The sequence below is a fragment of the Cannabis sativa genome, chromosome 3, assembly GCF_029168945.1.
Source record: "Cannabis sativa cultivar Pink pepper isolate KNU-18-1 chromosome 3, ASM2916894v1, whole genome shotgun sequence".
Classification (NCBI taxonomy): domain Eukaryota; kingdom Viridiplantae; phylum Streptophyta; class Magnoliopsida; order Rosales; family Cannabaceae; genus Cannabis; species Cannabis sativa.
The window spans coordinates 5205628-5219502 of NC_083603.1; the positions used below are offsets into that span (position 1 = coordinate 5205628).

The 13875-nt window shown below is 35.5% G+C and overlaps 1 protein-coding gene across 3 annotated transcripts; it reads left to right on the top strand.

Moving 5' to 3' along the window:
• The first annotated feature begins 4865 nt into the window (after positions 1-4865).
• On the top strand, positions 4866-13604 carry LOC115710064 (chromatin-remodeling ATPase INO80). Of its 3 annotated transcripts, none has more exons than XM_061111525.1 (23): positions 4866-5191; positions 5451-5538; positions 5717-6116; positions 6226-6652; positions 6781-6981; positions 7164-7274; positions 7459-7877; positions 7999-8107; positions 8212-8292; positions 8379-8551; positions 8715-8840; positions 9256-9417; positions 9514-9571; positions 9879-10109; positions 10205-10351; positions 10585-11145; positions 11238-11495; positions 11588-11695; positions 11833-11927; positions 12026-12182; positions 12268-12465; positions 12623-12778; positions 12873-13604. In XM_061111525.1, exons 1-23 carry the CDS (start codon positions 5132-5134, stop codon positions 13170-13172), a joined length of 4626 nt encoding a protein of 1541 aa, XP_060967508.1. In that variant the 5' UTR covers positions 4866-5131; the 3' UTR covers positions 13173-13604. The 3 variants fall into 3 exon arrangements, with proteins under 3 accessions (XP_060967508.1, XP_030494242.2, XP_060967509.1); XM_030638382.2 differs by having other exon boundaries at positions 12626-12778; XM_061111526.1 differs by having other exon boundaries at positions 5052-5191; positions 5482-5538.
• The last annotated feature ends 271 nt before the right edge of the window (positions 13605-13875 follow it).

Below are 13875 nucleotides of genomic sequence, written 5' to 3' on the forward strand. Positions count from 1 at the left end.
TACAACTCCAAATCGTGCAATCCGCAGTTAAACAGTGTATCACAGAAAACAATAATCAACCAATTAGGATATGGGTTACCTCCTTTTTTCTCATTTTGAGAAGCGACACTGTTAAGATCACCAATAATGCACCACAAAACCCGAATTTATCCTTTGAAAATCGTAATTAATCCTAAGTTCTTCTCCTTAAAAAATTATTTGGCTCACCATAAAAACCTATGAGCCTCCACGGCCCCCAATCTTCACCAGTAATTACCACATTGATATAATTAAAACCATATTCCAACACCTGAACCTCTTCCTCAACTCGCCATAACAAAGCCACTCCCCCACTCTTCCCTTAGAGATCAACTTAGAGCGCACCATCAAAGCTAAGAGTCACACGCAACTTCTCCACTAAATCTTTGCTTCGACAAAGTCTCACACAAAAACAAATAGTTGGGCCTCTTTTGGACCACAAGATCCTTAATGAATTAAAAAGCCCATGGGTTCCCAAACCCATGGCAATTCCAGGCTATAACGCTCATAACGATTGGTGGGCTTGAAAACAAAGGCCCACCTTTAATTCGTTTTTTTGACCCATTTTGTCCTTCAACTACCTGGCCCATATTGCGCCTAGCTAAGTCAATCACCTCATTATTATCAATCAGCTCAGTACGTCATCTTTTACTCTCCAATACCATAACAACGCATCCTTATTCAAACTTTCCTTTTCCATTGCAATACTTTGATTACCTACACCAGGTTGGTTTCCTTGAAAATCAACCTCCCCATTATTATTCCCTTATTAAAGTATGTTTTAGTTGGAAAGAATATAAGAGTAAGAGTAATATGATGAAGCTTCTGCTATTCTTTCTTTTCCTTGGCCTTCTGCTCCATCTAGTGATAAATTGATTTGGGGTCATGATTCTTTTGGCTTTTATTCTACCAAGAGTGGTTACTGGTTTGCTACTCGATTACTGGAGTGTGACAAACCTTCTTCTTCACATGGTTTCTTTGGATGGTGGATGAAACTTTGGCACCTTAATATTCATCCTAAAGTTAAAATATTTGCACGACAAATATCAAACAATTAGATCCCTTCCAAGTTTAATTTGAATAAGCATGGCATGCTAACTGATGGTCTTTATCCTCTGTGTGATGCGTAGGAGGAAATTACTCATCATGTTTTGTGGGGTTGTTCTTCTCTTTCACAGTGCCAAAAACATTATGAGTTTAATCTTGGAGACCCTTTGGTTACTTATACTGATTTTATTAGTTTATTTACTTTTTTATGGACTTATTGCCAATCTCTCAAGTAAAATAAGCTATTGTCATTATATGGAGAATTTAGTATAGGAGAAATAAAAATGTGCGTAATAATTCTTTAATGTCTCCTGAGTTGGTGGTCAATTGGGCTCGTGATTTTTTATGCGATTATCAAAAGTCTCTTTTGAAACCAAAAGAGATTGTTTTTGTGTGAGGGCAACAGGGCTCCACGTGTCTTCTTTCTTTCCTCTTATTGTGCCTTGATGGGTCTCCCCTTTAGTGGACTTTTTCAAGGTCAACATTGATACGACTTTACATGTGAAGAGGGTTTTTGTGGCATAGGTATGACTATTCATGATACCCATTGGTTTGTTTTTGCCTCAATTATTTGGCACATGATTGGACATTTTCAGGCTGAAGTTGTTGATGCTCTTGCTCTTCGACATGTGGGAGTTCAATGTTAATTGTTTGGTCTAGATAATATTCAATTCGAGATTGACTGTCTTAATGTGGTTAATAATATTAACAATAATATTCCTTTGGATTCGTCAGGCTTAGTTCTTTGTAACATATATTGTAATTTTGCTCTCTTTAATCATGTGAGTCTTGCTAATTGTTCTACGATTTGTGGCCGACAACTTTACTAAGTTTGTTTTATCTATGGTATTTAGCAAAATTTAGTGCTCTGATTATCTGGATTGTATTTAAAATTTAATCATGATTGATGTCATGAATTTTTAATGATATCTCTATCTTCCTCCTTTTTTAGAACTGTTGCTCTTTAGGGTGGAATTTGGGGGGGTTTTCTTCTAAAAAAAAGTAAGAATAATTTACAATAGAAAAGTAGACTCCGTTTATTTTCTACTCAAAGAATAGTAGAAAAGAAAAAATTTGTGTAATAAACTAATTAAAAATTATTTTCTACACATAAAATTATTCAATTTATCAAAATTTTGTAGTAAAGTATACTGTCATATATATATTTTGAAAAGAAAGATAAAACTTTTATTAATTTGCCAAATCAAGATAATGTTGGAATATGTTTTACCAGGATCTAGATTTACTAACAAGTATGTTTTTAACATCATAAACATGAACTTCTAAAATGATATAAAATAAATACATAAAAGGTATGAGAAACCTTACATTGGTTGCAGCGGAATTAAATGACTCCTTCCGTTCAAATCTCTAACCCATGTATCCTTTATGTAGCAAAGTATCACCAAGATCTGAACGCGAAACTCCTTCTTGTTGTTTGGATTCTTCACAGTCTTACACACTATGATTGAGGACTTACTTGATATGTGTGGACATGCACTCAATCACTAAGGCTTGAAATTATTTGTGAAGAAGGCTATAGTATTTTCAAAATTATGAGAAGAAGAAGGAAGAGGTCTCGTGAACCTAGAGAGAAAAACTAGATTTTTAGCTTGAGATGCATTAGTTGGATAATGAGACCATAGTTTTCCTTTTATACTAATTTCCACTAGGGTTAGAGTTGAATTATTTGGAATAAAAAATTGATAAAATTAGAGTAAAATAACCACCTAGTGGCCGGTCACATAGTGGGCCCTACACTAGTTTGGTTTTTGCCATTTTTCTCAACTATTTTATCTATTTTTCACAAATACCATTTTTTGTACTTTCAACCCTATAAATGTCAAAACTATTTATTTAATAATTAAATAATTATCAAATAAAATTGTCATTTATAATATTTATTAATTAGACTCCATAAAGTCTCTTAATTAATAAATTAACCTTAAAATACTATTTCTTCACAATCAAGCCATATCTTAGTGAAAAATTCATAAACTAGATATAGTATAATTTTAGAATTATAATTGATTACCTAAAATCAATTAACTGAGTCTTACAAGCAGTTTGTCTCGGCTAGTGTGGGGACCATGGACCTATATAACCGAGCTTTTAATAAGCAGATCTAGAATTTACCAAGTAAATCCACTAACTTATCAATTCCTCATTAAACCACTATAGAACTTGGAATGACACTCTCAGTTACATAGAACGCTCTATATGTTCCACGATATAGATACGCTATTAATTATTCATTGTTATAATCCCAATAATCAATGATCCTTTATAGATAATCTACATTGCATAGGGATTAATTTACCGTTACACCTTTCAATGTATTTTATTCTGAAAATACTTAGCCACCTATAAATGATATTTCAGTGAACTAATATAATCACTGAAATGAGTACTCAACCATTTATCTCTGTTTAGCCAAGCTCGAAGGAAATCATCGTTTCAATTCTATGTCTAGATAAAAGCTATAGATTCCGTATCTATGATTAGCGCTCCCACTCAATTGTACTCATATTCCCAAAATGTACGTATCACCCAGACCAAAATGTAGGCTTAACTAACAAATTAAAGAACACAAATAACACTCTTGAGATCGAACCTAACCATGTCAGGATTAAGATCATTTGAGCCAGGATCAACTAGGTGATATTCAATTGAATAGATATTACAGTAAATTTATCATATCTAATCCAAGTTCAATATCGGTCCCCTCCAATGCATACTCCATGCATCCAACCCAAGCTTTACTTTAACCAATGCCCTGGAAAAGACATAGCACTTATTCAAGGTGCAAGTAAACTATGTTGTAGATTATCATATCAGTTAAGCCCTGTGTACTAATAAATCTAGGAATACGTTTAATCACATGATCTTGATTACTTTCCACTGTGCTGACGGCACAATAAACAAGAGTATCAATGTGATAAGGATTTAGATGAATTTATAAATCAAATAAACATATAAATGATCACATGAACCAAATGACACACTAAATAAGTAATGAAAATAATTCTGTTTCTTTATTGACAATTGAATAGAAAAAGGTTACATTAAAATAAAGCTTTATTTAGGGCACAAAGCCCAACAGATAAGACTGTACCTTAACAGGAACATCACCCTTACTGAACACTTGATTTGGAAAAGAACAAGATGCTCTAGCAAGAGTATGAGTAACCATGTTAGCAGATCGTTTAATAAAAAAATAAAGAAACGTTGTTTAAAGATGTAAGAAATTTACGACAATATTCTATAATAAGCTTAAAAAAAGCATAGATAATAAATTTCGAATAGCTTAGACTGCTACCAAGGAGACTGACTCCAACTCCACTTTTTGCTATGGTTGAGTTTTAATCCAACTTAGCACAAAACTACCCGACTTTTTTTTTTTTTTTGAAGAAAAGCGTACATATATTAGAATCAAAAGTAGTTAAACCTCACGGTCATTACAAAACAAGTGTTCTGAAATTGAGCAAATCGGGATACAACTGAAATTGTGGTGGGTAAACGCCCATTTAGCCACATTATAGGCGACAAAGTTACAATGCCTACTAATATTAGAGAAAATATAACTAACAAAATAAGGAAAAGATCTAATACAAAATGAGACATAGTTCTCAACTCCCATCAAAATACCTCCCTATTAAGAGTGTTGATAACTAAATGCCACACGAAAAATAGCATAATCAACAATTAGCTTCATTGTCATATGTATTTAATATCACAATAATATTATTTTCAGTAATAAAAATGAAATTTCAGAAAAAAAAAATTAGAAGAAAATGAAACAGCGCATGTTAACAGATAATATACGAACCCAGTGCACGTTAGCATGTGTCTATGCTTCCTGCACCGTCTGTCACTACTACGATACGTCCTCTTTCTCCGCCGACCTCTCTTATCCTACGCACCAACCCCATTGTCTTTCCCATTCTCTTCTTCTAGGGCTAACTAGGGCACACTCTTCTTCTTCTCCTCGCTCAATTCTCCTTCCCCAATTCTCCATGCCCTTCCAAGAACTAGGGTTTTATCTTCTCACCTTTTCACACTGCACATGGACCACCGGACCCAATCCAAGGACTCCACCTCCTACTCGAATCTTTTCGATCTCGAGGTTCGTTAATTTCTTACTTTTTTTACTTTGCTCAATTCTTCTGTCTCTGTTCCTTCAGATTTTTGCTTATTTTAGTTCACTTTTTTCGGCTTTTGCTCTGTGAATTCGAGCGTTGATGGTTTGTTTGGCATTTTTTTTTGGTGGGTAAATTGAAATTTTGATTATTTTGAACTTTGTAAATTTTGTATTTTTGATTAAAAAATGAAACTTTGTTTTGTTTTTTAATTTGATTTTCTTTAATTTTTGAGTTGTGTTGTAGTCTTTGATGAACTTTCAACTTCCACAACCAGATGATGACTTTGATTATTATGGGAATAGTAGTCAGGATGAGAGTAGAGGAAGCCGAGGTTTGTTCTTCTTTTTATTGGATAATTTGAACTCTTGAACACACTTATGGAGTTTTTACTTATGCAGATTGAATCTCATTGTTTTCTATTGTATTATAAGCTTATGTGGGTGGATGAAAATTGTGGGAAGTTTAGATAGGAAGATTGAAAATTATGAGCTTTACTATGTCTACTATAGGTGGGGCAGGTTCAAACAAAGGTAATGGACTAATGTCTGAAAGGGAATTGAGCTCATTGAAGAAGAGAAGGCGGTCTCAGAACGGTGACTACGAGGACGAGGATAGTTACTACAACAGAAACATTACAGAGGAGAGATATCGATCGATGCTTGGAGATCACATTCAGAAGTACAAGAGGAGGATCAAGGATTCCTCAGCCAGTCCTGCTGTCCCACCCAGGACGGTAGTTCCAGTCCCGAAGAGTAATGTGGGTTTGAAAGCTAGGAAATTGAAGAATGAACAACGAGGAGGAGGGTTTCTTGAATCGGAAACCACACCTGAGTGGCTCAATTATGCTAATCATCCCAAACCAGGGAATTACCATGAGGCAGATTTGACACCGCCTAATGGCTCTGATAGGTTTGTTTTCTGGCATCTCAGTTGTAGGGATGTTTGAAGATCTGAAACAGCCTCTTTAGTGCCAGATAAACAAGTTATTCGTATTTGTAACTTTTATTTATTTATGCAGAGCAATATATGAGCCTCCTTATTTGGATATTGGGGATGGTATCACCTACAGAATCCCTCCAACTTACGACAAGCTGGCGGCATCATTAAGCTTGCCAAGTTTTTCTGATATTCGAGTGGATGAAATTTACTTAGAAGGTACATTGGACTTAGGCTCACTAGCAGAAATGATGGCGACTGATAAAAGGGTTGGGCATACAAACCGGGCAGGAATGGGAGAGCCTCACCCCCAATATGATTCACTTCATTCAAAATTGAAGTCGCTTGCTGCTTCTAACTCATCTCAGAATTTCAGTCTCAAAGTTCCTGATGCATATTCTCCCATCCCAGAAGGGGCAGCTGGAAGTATAAAACGCTCTATTTTGTCTGAGGGTGGTGTTTTACAGGTCTACTATGTCAAAGTTCTAGAGAAAGGCGAATCGTATGAGGTTTTGATGTCCTTTACTTATGATTGTTAATTTACACTTGTCTATAAGGGGTGGGAGGTGGCTGGTGTGCAATTTCTCATTTTCTTAGTATATGGGTTTTAATCAAATTGTGTTTATTTGTACTGCAGATAATTGAGAGAAGCTTGCCTAAAAAGCTAAAGGTGAAGAAAGATCCTTCTGTGATTGAGAGGGAGGAAATGGAGAAAATTGCAAAAGTGTGGGTCAACATTGTAAGAAGAGACATGCCAAAGCATCATAGGAATTTTACAGCTTTTCATAGGAAGCAACTAATTGATGCCAAGAGGGTTTCAGAAACTTGTCAAAGAGAGGCAAGCAAACATTCTCTCTCTGAAGCATATCTTGTTTCAATTTCATGCAACATTATTAAAAGTAACTTTGAATTTTGTTGTAGCTAACTTAGTGAAGCCTAAATTTATTAGTGTTTGTACTGTAATCTAATATCCTGAAGCTATGGTTTTATTTATCTGTTTGTCAATATTTTCTTCATCAGGTGAAATTGAAAGTGAGTAGGTCACTTAAATTGATGAGGGCTGCTCCAATTCGCACACGGAAGATAGCTAGGGACATGCTGCTTTTCTTTAAGAGAGTGGATAAAGAGATGGTAACTTTCAGCTTTCTTAATGAGAGTACATTGATTACAGTTAAAAATATATTTTTTTGAAAGAACATTATTGGTGGAATTTTCCCATGTCATAAACTAGTTTTATTTTCTTTAAAAAACCCATGTCATAAACTATAAGCTGGAGTGGAATTATTAATTTATTATGTACATACTTCTTTTGCAGGCAGAATTGAGGAAAAAGGAGGAAAGAGAAGCTGCTGAAGCCCTAAGGCGTGAGCAGGAGCTTCGAGAAGCAAAGAGGCAACAACAAAGATTGAATTTTCTTATTCAACAAACTGAGCTTTACAGCCATTTCATGCAGAACAAGTCAAGCACACAAGCATCTGAAGCTACACTTGTGGATGAGGAAATAACTGAGCAAGAAGAGCACATTATGTCTGTTGATGCTGGGAAGGTTGAGGAAGATGATCCTGAAGAGGCTGAACTAAAGAGAGAGGCCTTGAAAGCTGCTCAAGATGCAGTTTCTAAGCAGAAAAAACTGACAAGTGCATTTGATAATGAATGTATGAAGCTGCGCCAAATTGGTGAACCTGAGGCTCCACAGGAGGTTGCAGGAGCTAGTAACATAGATCTACTTCATCCGTAAGTTTTGTTTTCATCTGTTTCCTCAGATTTCTATTCTTGTTTAGAACAGATAAGGAGTGGGACTAAAGTGTTTTTCTCAGTTTAATATAATTTATAATTATATTTCCATTTTTTGCAGTTCCACCATGCCAGTGACATCAACTGTTCAAACACCACAGTTGTTTAGAGGCACCCTTAAAGAATATCAGCTTAAAGGTCTTCAGTGGCTGGTCAATTGTTATGAGCAGGTCGATTAATGCAACATAATTTAAATTAAACATATAATTTCTCTTTTTTTTTCCTTCTTTTTTCTTTTTCCGATTGTTTACTTGGAAAATTTTATCATTTGTAGGGTTTGAATGGCATCCTTGCTGATGAGATGGGACTTGGAAAGACCATACAGGCTATGGCATTTTTGGCTCATTTAGCTGAAGTAATTACTCGGCTTGTTGTCTGAATTTTCCTTGCTGTAACTTGGAATTCTAACTTTTAATTTTTGAATTTATATTTTTAATTCAGGATAAAAATATATGGGGACCTTTTCTTGTTGTTGCTCCTGCATCTGTTTTGAACAACTGGGCAGATGAAATTTCCCGGTTTTGCCCTGACTTGAAAACTCTTCCATATTGGGGTGGGCTTCAGGATCGTACTGTTCTGAGGAAAAAAATCAATCCGAAGACATTATATCGTAGGTAAGCTTCTTTAGTTCTGTTGTATTTTCTAAGGATCATTGGGGATTTGGTAAAAGAAGCATTTTTGCTTTCATTTGTCTACTAGTTTCCTTTACTCATTTGAGTTTGTAGTCAAGGGCTGAGATACTTTTCAATGTAATCACTTTTTTTCCTTCATTTCCAGGGATGCTGGGTTTCATATCCTTATCACCAGCTATCAGCTACTTGTTTCTGATGAGAAGTACTTTCGGCGGGTGAAATGGCAATATATGGTGTTGGATGAAGCACAGGCAATTAAAAGTTCAAACAGGTTTGATACATATCATCCGTGTCAGTGTACTTTAAAGTTTGTGCTAACATTTAACCGTTATAATGTAGCTGAGTAACATAGATGTGCTGCCTTTAGGAAAAGGGAATTATTTATTTCAATGGTGGTGGTCTTTTTCTTCTTATCTGATCATCCTAGCTTGATTTTATTGTAAATTGTGTTCTTGGTTAAAGAACATTAGACATTTTATCGACTTGGAAGAAGGTTTACTGAAAGAAGTTATTCCTGTGAACTGTATGTTGTGGTCATATTGCTGAGACGCTTTTCTAATCATTATTTGGTTTATTAGCTTTATAGTATATCTATTTTCTTCAAGTCCCTCTACTTTCTGGGTGGTTTTCTATTTTTAGTTCTTTGTACTCACGTACTATTTTGTGTTGTGCTTATGAGTGGACAGTATAAGATGGAAGACACTGCTTAGTTTTAATTGCCGAAATAGGCTTCTGCTTACTGGCACTCCAATCCAAAATAATATGGCAGAGTTGTGGGCCTTACTGCATTTCATCATGCCGACCCTATTTGACAGTCATGAACAGTTTAATGAGTGGTTTTCTAAAGGGTATGTATATATTTTTTTATGTTTGCTGACACAATTCAAATAATTAATATTCCTATGCGCTATATATTCTTATTAACCATCTTCTATCGTATCCAGAATTGAGAGCCATGCAGAACATGGTGGTACTTTGAACGAGCACCAGCTTAACCGATTGGTAAGCATCTTTAACGCAACAAAATTTAATAGATTTAACTTGCAATGCTAACATAAGAATGGCGCTGCTTTAATGCATGTGTTAGCATATCAACTTACTGTGAGCTTGAAACTATGATGAGGTCAGAGGGTATTTGTTTGTCTTTAACATTTAAGATTCCTCTAGTTTTAGGCTTGGTTAATATTGTCGCTATTAGTGTTTACATATTGCTAGTGAAGGGATGATGCAATCATTTGGCCTTTAAATGTATGAGTAAATTCATCTAACAGTTGATTTCTGACATATATTATGCTTGGTCCTTCTACAGCATTCAATATTAAAACCTTTCATGCTGCGTCGAGTTAAAACAGATGTAGTTTCAGAGCTTACCCAGAAAACAGAGATCACGGTGCACTGCAAATTGAGTTCACGACAGCATGCTTTTTATCGAGCTATCAAGAACAAAATATCTCTTTCAGAGTTATTTGACAACAATCGTGGACAACTTAATGATAAAAAACTCCTTAATTTAATGAATATCGTCATTCAGCTAAGGAAGGTAAGCTATGCTTTTACCCCTCTTTCCCGAAATTAATTTGATTGCTCTGCAATCAAGCTAAAACATTTGCCTTTATATTTAATGTGGGGAGACAGGTCTGTAATCATCCAGAGTTATTTGAAAGAAGTGAGGGAAGCACATATATGTACTTTGGTGAGATTCCCATCGCCCTTTTGCCTGCCCCCTTCGGGGAGTTGGAGGACGTACACTACCCAGGAGGTCGCAATCCTATTATATTCAAGGTTTTTGTTACAGCTGCTTTCTTTTAATATGCATAATTATGCAAATTGTATTGTTATTATTCTTTTCAAATAAGCTCTATACACCACATGTCTTCACAATCACATCCCCTTATCCTCTGTTTTTAGTTTAATGTAAATTGAAAACGAAAATGAATGTCGCTGTAGAACTTGTTTACCATATGTCCATACATGAGGAAAGTAATTCTGGAATCTTTTTATCTTATTTTTTTCAGATTCCAAAACTTGTCCATAAAGAATTTATTCAGAAGTATAACACATCTAATTCAGCAGAGTGCAGTGTCCGTAGAGAATTTTTGGAGAAGTATTTTAATATATATTCCCAAGAAAATGTTTATCAATCAATTTTCTCAAATGAGACCAGCTCAATTTCATCTGTTAAGAGCGGAACCTTTGGTTTTACTCGTCTGACGGATCTTTGCCCAGCTGAGGTTGGGTTTCTGGGAACCTGTTCTTTTATGGAGCGGCTCTTGTTTTCTCTTACAAGATGGGACCGACAATTTTTGGATGGAATCGTAGACTTATTTATGGAAAGCAATCATGATGATTCTGAACTCGGTTACCTTGAGAGTGGGAAAGTGAGAGCTGTTACACGAATGTTGCTGACACCATCAAAATCTGTAACTGTAACAAACCTCCTTCAGAAAAAATTTGCTACTGGACCTGGTGATGCTCCCTTTGAGGCTTTAGTTGTCTCTCCTGAGGACAGGCTTTTATCAAATATCCGCCTTCTTCATTCAACATACACAGTCATCCCGAAAACTAGAGCTCCACCTGTATGTCCACTATGTTCAATTTTGTAACTTTATTTATTTTTTGTGGAAAATTAGATTGCAAGTTTTTATCTAAAGCTTACGCTCTTTTTTAGGTTGATGCTCATTGCTCTGATAGAAATTTCGCTTACAAAATGATCGAGGAACAACATTCACCGTGGATCAAGAGGTTGTTTGTTGGCTTTGCACGGACTTCTGAGTTTAACGGGCCCAGAAAGCCAAATGCTCCTCATCATTTAATACGAGAAATTGATTCGGAATTACCTATTTCACAACCTGCTCTTCAATTGACATACAATGTTTTTGGGTCTTCTCCTCCCATGCAAAGCTTTGACCCCGCAAAATTGCTAACAGTAAGCTGCTCTCTTTTATTCTCACTTTGTTTACCATATTTCTCGTTTTAAATTATACAGGCTCAGATTGAGTTATCCTTTTTCTTTTGTAGGATTCTGGAAAACTTCAAACGCTAGATATATTGTTGAAACGCTTGAGAGCAAATAATCACCGGGTTCTTTTATTCGCTCAAATGACAAAGATGCTAAATATTCTCGAGGTAATTTAAGTCTTTAATTTTAATTCTAATATATGGAACCATGTGGCACCGAATGAGCTAAGATTACAATTTACCTCTAATGTCAGTGCTCATGGAATTTTATTTTAAGCGTTTGATGAATGAGACTGTACTTGCAGGATTACATGAACTACAGAAAGTACAAATATCTCAGACTTGATGGATCATCCACTATAATGGATCGTAGAGACATGGTCAGGGATTTTCAGCATCGGTAGGGGTTGGCTGACATGCCGTGATTTGTAAATATATATATTTTGCCGTTAAAGCTGGCATAACCCTTGTATGGCTGATGTTATATGTTTGTTGCAGGAATGATATTTTTGTGTTCTTGCTAAGTACAAGAGCTGGTGGACTTGGAATAAATTTGACAGCTGCTGATACTGTCATATTTTATGAAAGCGATTGGAATCCCACGTTGGATTTACAGGCAATGGATAGAGCTCACAGATTGGGTCAGACGAAAGATGTGAGTTTTTTTTCGCTTAAGTGGCATTTATCTTCCTTACTTACTCAATATTTATTTATTTAATACTCAACTCATTATTGCGTAGGTCACTGTCTACCGACTAATCTGTAAAGAAACTGTCGAAGAGAAGATTCTACAGAGAGCAAGTCAAAAAAATACTGTCCAGCAGCTTGTCATGACTGGCGGTCATGTTCAGGGAGATCTCTTGGCTCCCGAGGATGTTGTATCATTACTTCTGGATGATGCCCAGTTGGAGCAAAAATTAAAAGAAATTCCACTGCAGGTGAGACAGGCTTAAACATAGTGTCCTTTGTTAACTTTACCTTTCAAATTTTATTGTATTGTTTGACAAAAAAAGAACATGTAATTTTATCCTCTCTTCGCTTCCCGAGAAAGCGTTTTTTGTTTACTATGTATGTTAACTGTTATTTTGTTCTCAGCAGGCAAAGGATAGACAGAAGAAAAAACAAACCAAGGGCATTCGGGTAGACGCAGAAGGTGATGCATCTTTGGAAGATTTAGCAAATAATGTACCCGAGGCTGCTGGACATGAGAATTCTCCAGATCTGGAGAAAACCAAATCCGCCAGCAAAAAGGTTTGGATGTGTTGAATTTTGCTCTTGTTTCTATTTGTAGAACCGTACTTTTATAATGTCGCATATTTAATTAGCATATTACATCTCTATGCAGAGAAAACCAGCACAAACTTCCAAATCGAGGAATACCCAAATGACAGATGAACTAAACACCATGTCAATGGACTTTGGTTTGGATGATGCCCAACAAAATACTGATTCATTACCAACGAAACCCAAGAGACCGAAGAGGCCAAAGAAGAGTGTAAATGACAACCTTGAGCCAGCTTTTGTAGTCACATCGGCAGTTCCAGAGCAGAGCCAATATCCATCTTCATTGCAAACCATAAGTTCCAGCGCTCCTATGCCACAAGCAGGCGAGGATTTCTCCATGCACGGGAATTCATTTACTTGAAGATCATAACCCCCTGAATCTGTCAATAAAGCTTGGCCTCGAGGTTCCTATTCCGAAAGGGGTCCCATGGGATAGGCTGGGGGAAAGAAAGTGTGCTCCATCCATCTGTGTTAGTTTTGTAAATATATTAGCTCTATTGATCGATCTACTGTCCATGAAATTAGAGAGAGATGGTATAGATGGAGTCACAGTCGAGCAATTTTCGGGTGTAAGAGCTATTTTTCTATGTTCTATTATTGAATTGGAGAGGCCTAATTCTAGGAGGCAATGATAAGCTTGCTAGCAAATACAGCCTTGTCCATTTTTTAGCTTTAGGTAAATTCATGTAAAAGATGTCATATTATTATTCAAATGTAATAATGAAAAATATATAAGGTTTTCTTGCATATATTATATAATATAATATAGCAGGTAATTGCTATTTTATTTTTATTTTTTTTTTAAAAAAAGGTCTCTTTCTTTTATGTAAGGTATGAAAATGTGGAACAATTAATTCCTAGGAATTTTGTCATTATTGAGACCATTTTGTGAGATTTAAATAAGCAGCAGAACCAATATATTTATTTAATCTTGAAAAATTATTATTATTTTTTAAAATATATATATCTTATACTTATATAAGAATCACATGAGATTATGTGACATTCTTTATGTATTTTGTTTACTATTCTTTGTTTCTTAAATTTTTTAGATTTTATTATTT